At 43.3% G+C, this 14,574-nt stretch overlaps 1 protein-coding gene across 1 annotated transcript in view; it reads left to right on the forward strand.

The window, feature by feature from the left end:
* RB1CC1 (RB1 inducible coiled-coil 1) overlaps window positions 1–14,574 on the forward strand; it is a 183,621-nt gene that overhangs the window by 26,433 nt on the left and 142,614 nt on the right. Inside the window, exons 3-5 of the mRNA XM_065397745.1 lie at window positions 4,271–4,400; window positions 10,669–10,795; window positions 11,429–11,599. Of these exons, the coding sequence (XP_065253817.1) occupies window positions 4,330–4,400; window positions 10,669–10,795; window positions 11,429–11,599 (369 nt within the window). The 5' untranslated portion in view covers window positions 4,271–4,329. The remainder of the gene's footprint in view (window positions 1–4,270; window positions 4,401–10,668; window positions 10,796–11,428; window positions 11,600–14,574) is intronic.

The raw sequence follows: 14,574 nt of genomic DNA on the forward strand, positions 1-14,574 counted from the left end.
CTACTAATTTGGAAGTGGTTGCTCTGAAGCTTTCAGTTTTGTCAAATTCTGCTTCTCCAGGGCCAAACACAAACATGCAACAGAAGACAGGAGAAGAAAGAGGGAAAGAGTGCTCATTTTTGTTCAGATAGTGGGGCAGTAGTGATTGTTTTTGGCTCTGACAAAATTTGTGTCTCCTTTCTCAAGCAGGGAGGATCTCTGGTTTCTCTGAGTGTATTTATGGTAGCAAAATTCATACCCTTAATTCCTCACTAGTGCAAAATTGGATAACGTGATAGTAAAAATGACTGAGCCTTTTGTATACTAATGCTTCCATCTGCCTTAGTGGAAAATTATGGGCCTGAATTTTTGTAGTGTATCAGTGGACAAGAGTGAGGTCAGAAAGACGGCATCGGAACACGAGGACCCTTTCTCAGATGGCATAGACTTCACCTCTTTCCTACTGTCAGATCTAGTAGGTACAGCATCTGGTAAGCAGACTAGTGCACAGTTCTGGGGCTATTAACCTGTGTTGTCAGACTTGAAAAATGCCATGTGCCATAGTCCAGTAGAATGGTAACACCGTTAGAACCTAATTCAGAATGGAGGGGGGCGGAAAGAAAAGGAATAGATATTGAACTTGACAAATTAAATAACCAAGGTTCCTCTTCAGGATATTCTTAGTGTTTTTATAATTGTTGAGTCTATGGAAAGACCTAGGATTCATTAGCAGTCACTTCTAGTAGTTGCTTGAACTCAAACACTCTTAGTTTGTAAACAGAACAACCTTTGAGACAGTTTAGGAAGGTAACAAATCCAGCTTTCAAAAACAAAAGTTCCCAGCATGTATTTGGTTCTTGTTAATATTACTTTGGTTGTGTGTTTAAGCCTTTTTTCCAGTGTTGAAGGGGAAGGATTTAATTGTCCATAGGCTTTAAACACATGAATTTCTTTTTTCTATAGGTAGGTCAGGTCATATTGGCCACACTGTGCCAACTAAGTGCATTATTGTCCCTCATAAAGAACAGGCAATACCTTTTGATCTGCATAGGGTGACCAGATGTCCCGATTTTATAGGGACAGTCCCGATATTTGGGGCGTTTTCTTATATAGGTTCCTATTACTCCCCCCCCCCCCCCCCTCCCTGTCCTGATTTTTCACACGTGCTGTCTGGTCACCCTAGCTCTGCATGAGGTAGACATTGAAGGATGCGAAAAACTACTTATTAGAACAAAACAAACCTCCATAAACTGCTGCTTTTCTGATGCATGGGGCCAGTACACGAGATGCTATGTTGGATTATGTGCCTGACTTAGTTTACCTGCTATAAAAGGAGAGTGGTGTGATTGCAGGGTGGATACGCATACCCACTGATTTAGTACTCGGAGGTGATGCTGTAGATCGAAATATTTCCCTTCAGCTGAGTGTTCCTCATCCTGAAGAGTTGAGAGGAGACATGTTCCCTCCTTGTACAAAGCAGAGAAAAAGAAACAGTATGGAGGTTCAAGTGGCATAAATCCCTTGTATTCTGTATCCACATTGCAAATGTGGTTTTCTGGCATCACAGAAAGTGGTATGCAGCTGCTCAAAAGCAAATTGCCTTATTTTTTATTATTTGTATTACTGTAGTGCCTAAAAGCCCTAGTTGTGGAGCAGGATCCCATTGTGCTGGTGATTGTACAGACACAGAACAAAAAGATAGTCCCTGCCCCAAAGAGCTTGCCTTCTCTTACTGCTCTGTCAGTGACCCTAATGTGGCAGGAGCGGTAATGTATATGAGATCATAGAATCATAGAATATCAGGGTTGGAAGGGACCTCAGGAGGTCATCTAGTCCAACCCCCTGCTCAAAGCAGGACCAATTCCCAACAAAATCATCCCAGCCAGGGCTTTGTCAAGCCTGACCTTAAAAACCTCTAAGGAAGGAGATTCCACCACCTCCCTAGGTAACCCATTCCAGTGCTTCACCACCCTCCTAGTGAAAAAGTTTTTCCTAATATCCAACCGAAACCTCCCCCACTGCAACTTGAGACCATTACTCCTTGTTCTGTCATCAGGTACCACTGAGAACAGTCTAGATCCATTCTCTTTGGAACCCCCTTTCAGGTAGTTGAAAGCAGCTATCAAATCCCCCCTCATTCTTCTCTTCTGCAGACTAAACAATCCCAGTTCCCTCAGCCTCTCATGTGCTCCAGCCCCCTAATCATTTTTGTTGCCCTCCGCTGGACTCTTTCCAGTTTTTCCACATCCTTCTTGTAGTGTGGGGCCCCAAACTGGACACAGTACTCCAGATGAGGCCTCACCAATGTTGAATAGAGGGGAATGATCATGTCCCTCGATCTGCTGGCAATGCCCCTACTTATACAGCCTAAAATGCCGTTAGCTTTCTTGGCAACAAGGGCACACTGTTGACGCAAAAGAGATAGTAGGTTGCTGCCTCTCCAACTCTAAGCATCTCGTTTTTCAATGGCTGTGTTTGATCAGGGAAGCATGGGTTGAGTCTATGGAAAGACCCAGGATTCAATTGCAGTGGACATATTCCCACTCTAATACTCCTGGGGGAATTCTGTGCCACTTTGCATGTGCATATTTTTAATTTTTTGTGCAGAAAAAAGCTTTTGCTGGAAAGTTGCTGTAGTTCTGCCTTTTGCGGGGGTGCTGGGACACATGGGGACAGGGACAGATGTGCCGGACTGAATGGGAGAGGCTGGGGTCAGCCAGAGTCTGCATGGGGGAAGCTCCCTCACAATCCCCCCCCCCCCCCCCCCCCAAAAAAAAAAACCCCTGTTCCATACTTTTCCCGCCCATATCCAACAACCTTCCAAGTTCACACCCAGGCTTCTACCCAGCAATTACTTCCCTTTCCCTCAGCTCCTCCATTACTTCTGACTCCCCAAAGCCTTTGCACTGCTTCTGAGGGGTGCGGGAAATATGGTTCTGTATTGTAGTTTATTATCTCAGAGTTCTGTATTAATATGCCTAGTAAGGAATCTATTTGTCAAAAAACATTTCCTGAATCTTTTTCGTTGTCTGTATTGTTACAGACATACTTGCTGACAGGTATTTGAAATAAATGACCAAAAATAATTGAAACTGGTGTGATTATAGCGTGTTATTTTGACAAATAAAATATTCAGAATTTTGCAGACTTTTAAAATATTGTGTGCATTATTTTTAATTTTTTGTTGCAGAAATTTTTAATTTTTTGGCATAGAATTCCCCCAGGAGTAACTCTAAGTAGCATTTAGCCTTCTAGTAGTTAGAGGAGTGAGAAGGGGGACCAGGTAAAACTAAACAAAAACAAAGATGCAAAGGTAAAACTAAACAAAAACAAGAACAGACAATAGACCGGGAAGGAGAGTGGTCATTGTAAAGGACAAAAGGTGTCAATTATAGGTATGTCCACACAGCAAAAATTGTGCCTGGGTTAACCTACCCTCGTACTAGATTGAATCTTGCTGGTACAGGTAACAGTAGTAGTGAAGACAGTATAGTGTGTGCTTCAGTGTAGTCTAATGAGCTGACTATGTACTCAGAGTGTGTGCCAGGCTTGTATTACTCATACTTCGTTACTGTTGTTACTGCTGTTATTGCTGGTAGGCAAGCCTGTGCGCAGCTTTTGCTGTGTAGACATACCCTATATCCGGTCATATTGCTGGGGTACTGGGAAGGGAACTTGGGGACACCAGTCAGCAAATCCACTGTAAGATGAGCACCAACAAAAATAAGAGTGGTAACTACTGCCGTAAGCTTTCTGTCCATATATTTAAAATGGATTTTAGACCAAACAAATTCTGACTGACAAAAACTGGGGACAAAGATGAAGCCCTTCAAAAGGTTGGTAGCTAGTCCAAATTTGTTGTTAAGGATTTTGTGTGGTGAAAGAGGACATGAGTAAAACATATTATAGATGATAAACTACAAATATACATACTAGAGATGTAAGCAAATATTGGTTTGTGTGATGTACTTTTATGTTCATTATACAATAATTGTATAGTTTTATTTCATACTACTGAAACACATAGCCACAAAATAGTCCGAAATAATAAATGGCAATATCTGACAGTGCCTCATCATCTACTGGGGATGATTTGGAAGCAATTACATCAGTTCTGCCACAATGCAGGTGTACTGACTGGTATAACCCACCATGGGCCCTTCCAATATGTTGTTAGTTGAAAGATTTAAGATCTAATAAGTTGTTTTTGTGGTTTAGCTACCTTCCTAGTTTTTTCTTTAAAAAAGTGAGTTAACTGTAAATGATATGCTGTGCTTGGGTTTCTTTGCAGTTTCTAAATGATACTACCAAAGTGGAAGGTATAAACTTCAGGAACACACAGAAATCATCATGAAGTTATATGTATTTGTGGTCAACACTGGAACTACCCTCACCTTTGACACAGAACTTGCGGTACAGAAGTAAGAAAATGAGTGAACTGCTGTGGGTTTTTTCTTTAAAATAAAGCCTGTTTGTGTACATGCTGGACAGAATACTAAAATTATCCTCCGTATGTGTAAGCAACAACATTACAGTCTCGGCAACTGGATGTTTCAACATGATTAGTACTCATTTTAATTATCTTCCACTACCAGCAAAATCTACCCATACCTATGAATGTGGAGCCATACAATTTTTAATATTCATATGCAGCTGTAGCCAAAATAGTATCCAGTATAGTCTGTAACTGATATACAGTGCATTACTTTTATGCATAAAATAATGTCATTCTGTTGATCTGAAGCAGCCAAGAATTCACTTATATTTAAAATGATAAAACAAAACTAAAATAAAATTTCTAACTTGCTCTGAAGTATTTTCTTAATTATTGAGGAAATGTGCCCAGAAAGGGAAAAGGGAAACTGTGGAAGAAAGATGCCTGATGTGGTGGTAAGCAATAATATGAGGATTGTGAGCATAGAGTAGCATCAGGAAGAAAAAATAAAAGGCTGCTGGGATGGTACATAACAGGCAACAGTGGCTTACTGACATAAAGCTTTTGTGTCTGGCCACATTTGGAATATTGTCTTCAGTATGGATTGTCTAATGTAGTGTCATCTTGACATGTTCCAATGCAACATCATGATTTGACCGGATATCTCCTGCTGAAGTTAAAATGGAGTTTTCTAAAGTGTTCTAGCATTTACTGGATGTATAATGAACCCAGTCAATACTAGCTGATAAAAATACACAAAACATTAAAAAAAAAAAAAAAAATCCTGTAGTTGGGACCCTCCTTCCAGATGTCATGATACCCTCTTACAATGAGGCCATCTCTCCGGGGGAGGGGACCCCAGTTACTAAGAAGAGACAGGTGATGGTAATAGGGTATTCAGTTATTAGAAACGTATTTAGTTGGGTTTGTGTTGACCATGAGAACCACATGGTAAATTCCCTGCTGGGTACAAAGGTTGTGGATCTCTTGAGATATCTAGACAGACCTACATGCAGTGCTGGGGAGAAGCCAGAGGATCTGGTGGTCATGGTAGATCTAGGTACTAGTGACATAGGGCAAGATAGGTGAGGGAGGCCAAATTTCGGCTGCTAGGTAGGGGATTAAAAGTCCAGGACCTCCATTGTAGCATTCTCTGAAATGCTTCCAGTTCCATACGCAGGGCCAGGTAGACAGGGAGAACTGTAGGGTCTCAATGCATGGATGGTGTAGGAAGGACGGTTTTATGTTTATTAGGAAAGAAGGAGCTTATACAGTAACTCCTCACTTAATGTCGTCCCGGTTAACATTGTTTCCTTGTTACGTTGCTGATCAATTGGAGAACATGCTCGTTTAACATTGCACAATGCTCCCTTATAACTGTTGTTTGGCAGCTGCTTGCTTTGTCCATTGCTTGCAGAAAGAGCAGCCTGTTGGAGCTGGCTGGTGGGGGCTTGGAACCGGGATGGACCGGCAGCCCCCCATTAGCTCCCCTAAATTCCCTGTGCTGCAGCCACCCAGCAGGCTATCAATTGCCAGCAGTTCAGCTGTTCCTCCCCCTCCTGCCCTCTGCCTTGGAGTTGCGCCTGGGAGCCTCCTGCTTGCTGTACAGGGGGGTGGGGGAAAGAGGTGTGCTAATGTCAGGGTGTCCCACTCCCCCTGCTCCTGTATCCTATCCACAGAGTTGGTGGGGGACACGACAGGGCTCAGGATGGAGGGAGCTTGGTGGCAGCAGCTACTGTCTCAACTTGCAGATCTACTTAAAAAGGCAATGTACTTAGAGTGGGGTCAGCAGACTTAAAGGAGCAATGCGCGTCTCTCTCTCTCTCACACACGAGGTGTGTGTGTGTGTGTGTGTGTGTCACACACACACACACACACCCTCTGTCATGCTGTCTCCTCCCTCCATTCCTGCTGCCTTGTAGAGTGTGAGGCTACATTAACAATAATGTGTTAACTCTTGAGGGCTCAGCCGAGTGCTAGTTCATTATTTAGCAGTAAGGCATTCCCTGGGAAATATCCCACCCTCTGACTCCACCACCTCAACCAAGCTTCACAATCATCATTGTGTGTATGGTATTGTTTTTTAAAACTTATACTCTGTGTGTGTGTGTGTGTGTGTGTGTGTGTGTGTGTGTGTGTGTGTGTGTATATGTGTGTATATATATATATATATATATATATATATATATATATATATATATATATATATATATATATATATATATATATATATATATATATATATATATATATATATATATACACAAAAAGAACAGGAGTACTTGTGGCACCTTAGAGACTAACAAATTTATTTCAGCATAAGCTTTCGTGGGCTGCAGCTCACTTCTTCAGATCTTCTCCACGAAAGCTTATGCTGAAATAAATTTGTTAGTCTCTAAGGTGCCACAAGTACTCCTGTTCTGTTCTTTTTGCGGATACAGACTAACATGGCTGCTACTTTGAAACCTATATATATATCGATAGTCTTTTGTCTGATGGAAAAAAATTTATCTGGAACCTATGAGCCTCCCCCCCATTTACATTAATTCTTATGGGGTAATATGATTCGCTTAACATCATTTCGCTTAAAGTAGCATTTTTCAGAAACATAACTATAACGTTAAGCGAGGAGTTACTGTACAAGAAGGATGGATTGTACCTAAACCAAATCAGAACCAGATTGCTGGCATGTAAAATTAAATATGTTGTAGAGGAGTTTTTAAACTAAGGTCTGGGGGAAAGCCAACAGTTGCGGACGACCTCACAGTTCGGACAGACACATCCCTTGGGGAGGGGAATCTGTTAATGGGTATTCTCTATACCCTAGTAAAGAGGTGAGGATAGATGTTGATAAAGTACAGGTAGGAGCTGAAGAGAAACAATCAAATGAAAAAATCGCATTCATTTATTCTGTGATAAATCCCAAAAGTATGGAGTTATACATATGTCTATCAGAGACAGCAGAGAGCCAGTCACATGAAGGAAGACAACTAATATTGACAAATTTTATAAGTGTTTCTGTATAAATGTACAAAGTCTAAATATTAAGATGGATGAACTTCAGTGCCTGGTATTAAATGAGGATATTGTTATAATAACCATCACAGAAACTTGGTGGAACTGTGATAATCAGTAGGACATAACACCAGAATACAAAATCTATAGGAATGACAAAGTAGGTCGTGCTGGTGAAAGAATGTAACTATATGTGAAAGAAAGCATAGAATCAAATCTAATATTAAATCAATCAAATTGTACCATAGCATCTTTATGGATAGAAATTCCATGCTTGAAGAATAAGAGTCTAACAGTTGGAATATATTACTGACCATCTGACCACTATGGTAATAGTGATTATGAAATGCTCAGGGAGATTAGAGATGATACAAAAATAGAAAACGCGATAGTAATGGGGGATTTCAACTATTCCCATATAGACTGGATATATGTCACTTCAGAACAGGATGCAGAAGTAAAATTTCTAGATAGCATTAATGACTGCTTCTTTGAGCAGCTGGTCCTAGAAGCCACATGGGGAGAGGCAATTATTGATTTAGTCCGAAGTGGCACACAGGATCTGGTCAAGAGGTGATGACAGCTAAACGCTTGGTAATTGTGACCATAATGTAATTTAATTTAACATCCTTGTCAGAGGGAACGTACCAAAGAAGCCCAGCACAGTAGCATTTAACTTCAAAAAGGGGAACTGCACAAAATAGAGTAGGTTAGTTAAATAGAAATTAAAAGGAACAATCACAAGAGTGAAATACCAGCAAGCTGCATGGAAACGTTTTACAAATCCCATAATAGAGGCTCAAACTATATGTATATCCCTAATTTACAAACAAAAACAAAACAAAAAACAGTGAAAGGACCAAAAAATGCCACCATGGCTAAACAGAGTAAAAGAGGCAGTTAGAGATAAAAAGACATCCTTTAAAATTGGAAATCAAATCCTACTGAGGAAAATAGAAAGGAGCATAAACTCTGGCCAGTCAAGTGTAAAACTTTTTTGGCTTGCCTAATTTTACTATTTGAAGAGCAACTAGCTAGAGACACAAAAACTAAGATTTTTTTTTTTTTAAGTACATCAGAAGCAGGAAGCCTGCCAAATCATCCGTGGGGCCACTGGACAATAGAGGTTCTAAAGGAAGATAAGGTCATTGCGGAGAAGCTGTTAATTCTTGCATCAATCTTTACAGCAGATTCATTCCCACACCTGAGCTATTGTTTCTGGGTGACAAATCTGAGGAACTGTCCCAAACTGAGGTGTCAATAGAGGAGGTTTTGGAACAAATTGATAAATTAAACAGCAATAAGTCCCCAGGACCACATGGTATTCTCCCAAGAGTTCTGAAGGAACTCAAATCTGAAACTGCAGAATTATTAACTGTGGTATGTAACCTATCGCTTAAAATCACCCTCTGAATCAGATGGCTGAAGGATAGCTAATGTGATACCAATTTTTTTTAAAAAGGCTCCAGAGGTGATTATGGCAATTGCAGACCAGTAAGCCTAATTTCAGTAACAGGAAATTGGTTGAAACTGTAGTAAAGAACAGAATTATCAGACACGTAGAGGAACACGATTTGTTGGTCAAGTCAATATGGCTTTTGTGAAGGGAAATCATGCCTCACCAGTCTACTAGAATTCTTTGAAAGGGTCAACAAATGCGGGAACGAGTGATCCAGTTGATTTAGTGTATATGGACTTTTTGACAAGGTACCTCACCAAAGGCTCTTCAGCAAAGTAAGCAGATGTGATAAGAAGGATGGTCCTCTCATGGACTGCTTAAAAGACCAAAAACAAAGGGTAGGAATAAATGGTGAGTTTTCAGAATGGATAGAGGTAAATAACAGGGTCCCTCAAGGATCTGTACTGGGTCCAATGTTCAATATATTCATAAATGATCTGGAAAAGGGGGTAAACAGGGAGGTGGCAAAGTTTGCAGATGATACAAAATTACTCAAGATAGTAAAGTCTAAAGCAGACTGCCAATAGTTACAAAGGGATTTCACAAACTGGATGACTGGGCAACAAAATGGCAGATGAAATTCAATGTTGCTAAATGCAAGTAATGCATATTAGAAAACAAAATCTCAACTATACATACAAAATGATGTGGTGTAAATTAGTTGCTGCCTCTCAAGAAAGAGATCCTGTTGTCATTTTGAATAGTTCTCTGAAAAGATCTGCTCAGTGAAAAAAGCTAGGAAGGGGATAGCTAATAAGACAGAAAATATCATAAGCCCACAGTACACCCATACCTTGAATACTGCACGTAGTTCTGGTCAGTTCATTTAAAAAAAAGATATGTTAGAATTTGAAAAAGTACATAGAAGGGCAACAAAATGATTAAGGGTATGGAACGGCTTCCATATGAGGAGAGATTAAAAAGACTGGGACATTTCATCTTGGAAAAGAGACAACTGGGGGAGGGGGGGATATTGTAGAGGTCTACAAAATCATGGATGGTGTGTAGAAAGTGAATAAGGAAGTATTATTTACCCCTTCAGATAACACAAGAACCAGGGAATGCTGTGAAGGCCAAAACTATAACGGGGTTTAAAAAAGAATTAGATAAGTTTAGAGAGGATAGCTGCATTAATGGCTATTAGCCAAGATGGTCAGGGATGCAATCCCATGTTCTGAGTGTCCCTAGTCTTTTACTGCCAAAAGCTGGCAGTGTATGACATGGGATGGATCTCTCCATAATTGCTTTGTTCTGTTCATTCCTTCTGAATCATCTGATATTGGCCACTGTTGGAAGTCAAGATACTGAGCTAGGTGGACCATTAGTCTGACTCAATATGACAGTTCTTATGTTCTTATAACTTCCCCTAACATAATAGTAGACTGGAAGATGAGAGTTAAACTAAGTCAGTAGTTGACTCATGTTCAGAGTTTAATATAACTTTGGCAGTAATTGCCAGAGATGCATGTTAATCCTGGACTCCAGCATTACAGTTGCAGATGTGCTTCTTGTGTAATTAGCTGAGATGTATCATTTTGTGTAAACATTTCCCTGAGGATGGGTCATGTTTTGTTCTTAGTCTATGAATTGGGTAGCCAGAAATACAATGGATTGCAGTATTTACACAAACATGCATTTTGCCCTTATTCACAATTAGTTTTTTCTCTACTGCTGTTAAGAGTTAAAAATTACTTCGTGTATTACAGGAATATTTTGCATGAGAGAAGATCAGTTGCTTAAATAAGATATCGATACTAAAGTTCCTGTTTTTCCCTTTTAGTGTGTCCGACCTTAAACATGCAATCCAAACCAAGTATAAGATTGCCATTCAGCACCAGGTGCTGGTTGTCAATGGAGGGGAGTGTATGGCAGCAGACAGAAGAGTCTGTAGTTACAGTGCTGGAACAGTAAGTGTACGCTATAGTATCTCTTTGTCCCCTTACAAAACAAAGTGTTGAGGAGAAGTGAGAGTTACAGCTTCCTAGTGATGTGTGGGTTTTTTGGAGGGAGGTAGGGGTTGTGTGTGTTTTTTCTTTTTTCTGGAGACTTTTTTTGTTCGTTCTTGTTTTTAATATCAGGAAATAAGTGGTTTTACATATAATTGGATGCAATACTCATATAAGTAATTTGCCGCGAATAGTTATGTAAGTTATGCTGTTTTCAGAACATGCTAGTGCAGTTAGTTGTTTGGATTACATGCATGTTTTAGGGCAGGTCTACACTAACCCCCCAATTCGAACTAAGGTACGCAACTTCAGCTACGTGAATAACGTAGCTGAAGTTCGAAGTACCTTAGTTCGAACTTACCTTGGTCCACACGCGGCAGGAAGGCTCCCCCGTCGACTCCGCGGTACTCCTCTCGCCAAGCAGGAGTACCGCAGTCGACGGCGAGCACTTCCGGGTTCGACTTATCGCGTCCAGACAAGACGCGATAAGTCGAACCCAGAAGTTCGATCGCTCGCCGCCGAACTACCGGGTAAGTGGAGACCTACCCTTATTTTCTCTAAGTGCTTTATGAAGATATTTTTATTTTAATATAGGACACAAACCCAATTTTCCTGTTCAACAAAGAGATGATCTTATGTGAACGCCCACCAGCTATTCCCAAAACCACATTTTCAGCAGAGAATGAGATGGAATTAAAAGTTGAAGAATCTCTCATGATGCCTGCAGTGTTTCACACGGTAGCTTCGCGGACACAGCTTGCTGTGGTAAGTTATATTTGAATCCTTGAGAATTTAGTGGATTTAAAACTAATTAGAATAACTCCGTGTCACATCAATAATAACTCCAGGCTAGTTGTCAATTTGAGTTGATTCAAAAAGCGGTAAATGCATCATATCAGTGTTGGCAGTTTTTCGGATGCCTCAGTTTCATATTTGGATGTACTGAAGTGTGCTAAGGTCTTCTGTATCTTGATGTTGCTTGAAGAATCTTCAGAGCATCTCAGCATAAATTGTAATTGTGATGGCATGCCCAGGGTGCAACCTGGAACTGGGGTTCCGCTATACCCCCTTAACTCTTCCTCCTGGGCTACCTCTCACAATGCTTTGCTAGTAACAAGCAGCAAACCTCTCCAGGAACTGCTGTCACTCAGCACAACAGCATGTGGAGCCCCACACCCAGCTAGATTGCATGAATGCTCCCAAAGCCACTCACGAATCACCTAGAGAGAGGCACCAGCCAATTCCCCTCAGCTTCCCAGCCTCTTACCCCTGGACTATACTGTCTCACCCTAGTCAGAAGTCTGAACAGTGTAAGTTTATTACCCTGTCTGCCCCCTCCCTCAATATGGAGAAAACATGCACCAGCCTTTGTATCTGAGCTGAGATTTCCCAAGCACTTAGACTCATAGACTTTAAGGTCAGAAGGGACCATTATGATCGTCTAGTCTGACCTCCTGCACAACACAGGCCACAGAATCTCACCAACCCACTCCTGTATCAACCCCCTAACCTGTATCTGAGCTATTGAAATCCTCAAATTGTGGTTTAAAGACTTCAAGGTGCAGAGAATCCTCCAGCAAGTGACCCATGCCCGATGCTGCAGAGGAAGGCGAAAACCCCCCAGGGCCTCTGCCAATCTGCGCTGGAGGAAAAATCCTTCCCGACCCCAAATATGTCAGTCAGCTAAACCCTGAGCATGTGGGCAAGACTCACCAGCCAGACACCCAGGAAAGAATTCTCTGTAGTAACTCAGATCCCATCCCATCTAACATCCCATGACAGGCCATTGGGCATATTTACCGCTAATAGTCAAAGATCAATTAATTGCCAAAATTAGGCTATCCCATCGTACCATCCTCTCCATAAATTTATCAAGCTTAGTCTTGGAGCCAGATATGTCTTTTGCCCCCACTGCTCCCCTTGGAACTTCCAGAACTTCACTCCTCTGATGGTTAGAAACCTTTGTCTAATTTCAAGTCTAAACTTCCTGATGGCCAGTTTGTCCATTTGTTCTTGTGTCTATATTGGTACTGAGCTTAAATCAGGGGTCGGCAACCTCTGGCACGCTCCTCGCCAGGGTAAGCACCCTGGCGGGCCGGGCCAGTTTGTTTACCTGCCGCGTCCGCAGGTTCGGCTGATCGCAACTCCCACTGGCTGCGGTTCACCGCTCCACGCCAATGGGGGCTGCGGGAAGCCATGGCCAGCACATCCCGCAGCCCCCATTGGCTTGGAGCGGCGAACCGCGGCCAGTGGGAGCCACAATCGGCTGAACCTGCAGATGCGGCAGGTAAACAAACTGGCCTGGCCTGCCAAGGTGCTTACCCTGGCGAGCCGCGTGTCAGAGGTTGCCAACCCCTGGCTTAAATAATTCCTCTCCCTCCCTGGTATTTATTCCTCTGATATATTTATAGAGAGCAATCATACCTCCCCTCATCCTTCTTTTGGTTAGGCTAAACAAGCCAAACTCTTTGAGTCTCCTTTCATAAGACAGGTTTTCCATTCCTTGGATCATCCTAGTACGGGGTTCTCAAACAGGGGGTCGCGAGCTGTCAGCCTCCACCCCAAACACCGCTTTGCCTCCAACATTTATAATGGTGTTAAATATATAAACAAGTGTTTTTAATTTATAAGGGGGGTTGCACTCAGAAGCTTGCTATGTGAAAGGGGTCACCAGTACAATAGTTTGAGAACCACCATCCTAGTAGCCCTTCTCTGTACCTGTTCCAGTTTGAAGTCATCCTTCTTAAACATGGGAGACCAGAACTGCACACAGTGTTCCAGATGAGGGCTCATCAGTGCCTTGTATAACGGTACTAACACCTCCTTATCTCTACTGGAAATACCTCGCCTGATGCATCCCAAGACCGCATTAGCTTTTATCATGGCCATATCACATTGGCGGCTCATAGTCATCCTGTGATCCAACCAATACTCTGAGGTCCTTCTCCTCCTCTGTTACTTCCAACCAGGGCCGGTGCACGGATATTTTGCGCCCTAGGCGAAACTTCCACCTTGAGCTGCCGCCCCCTTCCCTCCCCTCGCACATCGGTTCATTGAGGAGCAAATCCCAACAAGCCTTTATAGACCCCAGGGGCCAGCCATGCCCAGGGGCTGCTCCCCAGACCAGGTTCCCCCCTCCCCGCCCCCTGAACTCCCCTGGAGGGTGCACAGCCCCCCCGCGAGCCCACCCCGGTGGCCCCCGCCCCGAGTCCACTCACTGGCTTTGCTGGGCTTGGGCCGCTGCAGCAGCTCGGCAGGGAGAAGCCACCTTCCGGAGGCACCGGAGAGCCAGAGCGTCAGCGGCGAGCCCCAGCCATGGAGGAGTCCACGCGGTGCAGGGGGGCAGCAGCCCTGCAAAGGCGGCAGCGCCGCTAGCAGGGAGCAGCTGCATCCCTTGCCCCTCCTGCCTAGGCTGCGGCCAGGTGTTCCCCCCCCCCCCCCGCCGGCAGAGGACAGATGCATGGGGGCAGAGGACCCCATGTGTCCCCCGGCTCCTCCCTCGCCGCGCTCAGGCTCTGCGGCTCCCGGGAGTGTGAGCTGCCGCCGTTGCTGCCCCTCCCAGAGTAGGCTCAGGGCCCCACACCCTGGCAGTGGCTCACATGCCCAGGAGCCGCAGACCCCGAGCACAGCGAGCAGGGAGATGGGGGGTGCAGGGGGGCCTCTGCCTGCATGCATCTGCTGCAGCCTGCAGGAGCCCCCGGGGAGGGCGCCAGGCTGCAGCCTGGGCAGGAAGGGCAAGG

This window comes from Emys orbicularis, chromosome 2, assembly GCF_028017835.1.
Source record: "Emys orbicularis isolate rEmyOrb1 chromosome 2, rEmyOrb1.hap1, whole genome shotgun sequence".
In the NCBI taxonomy this organism is placed as follows: domain Eukaryota; kingdom Metazoa; phylum Chordata; order Testudines; family Emydidae; genus Emys; species Emys orbicularis.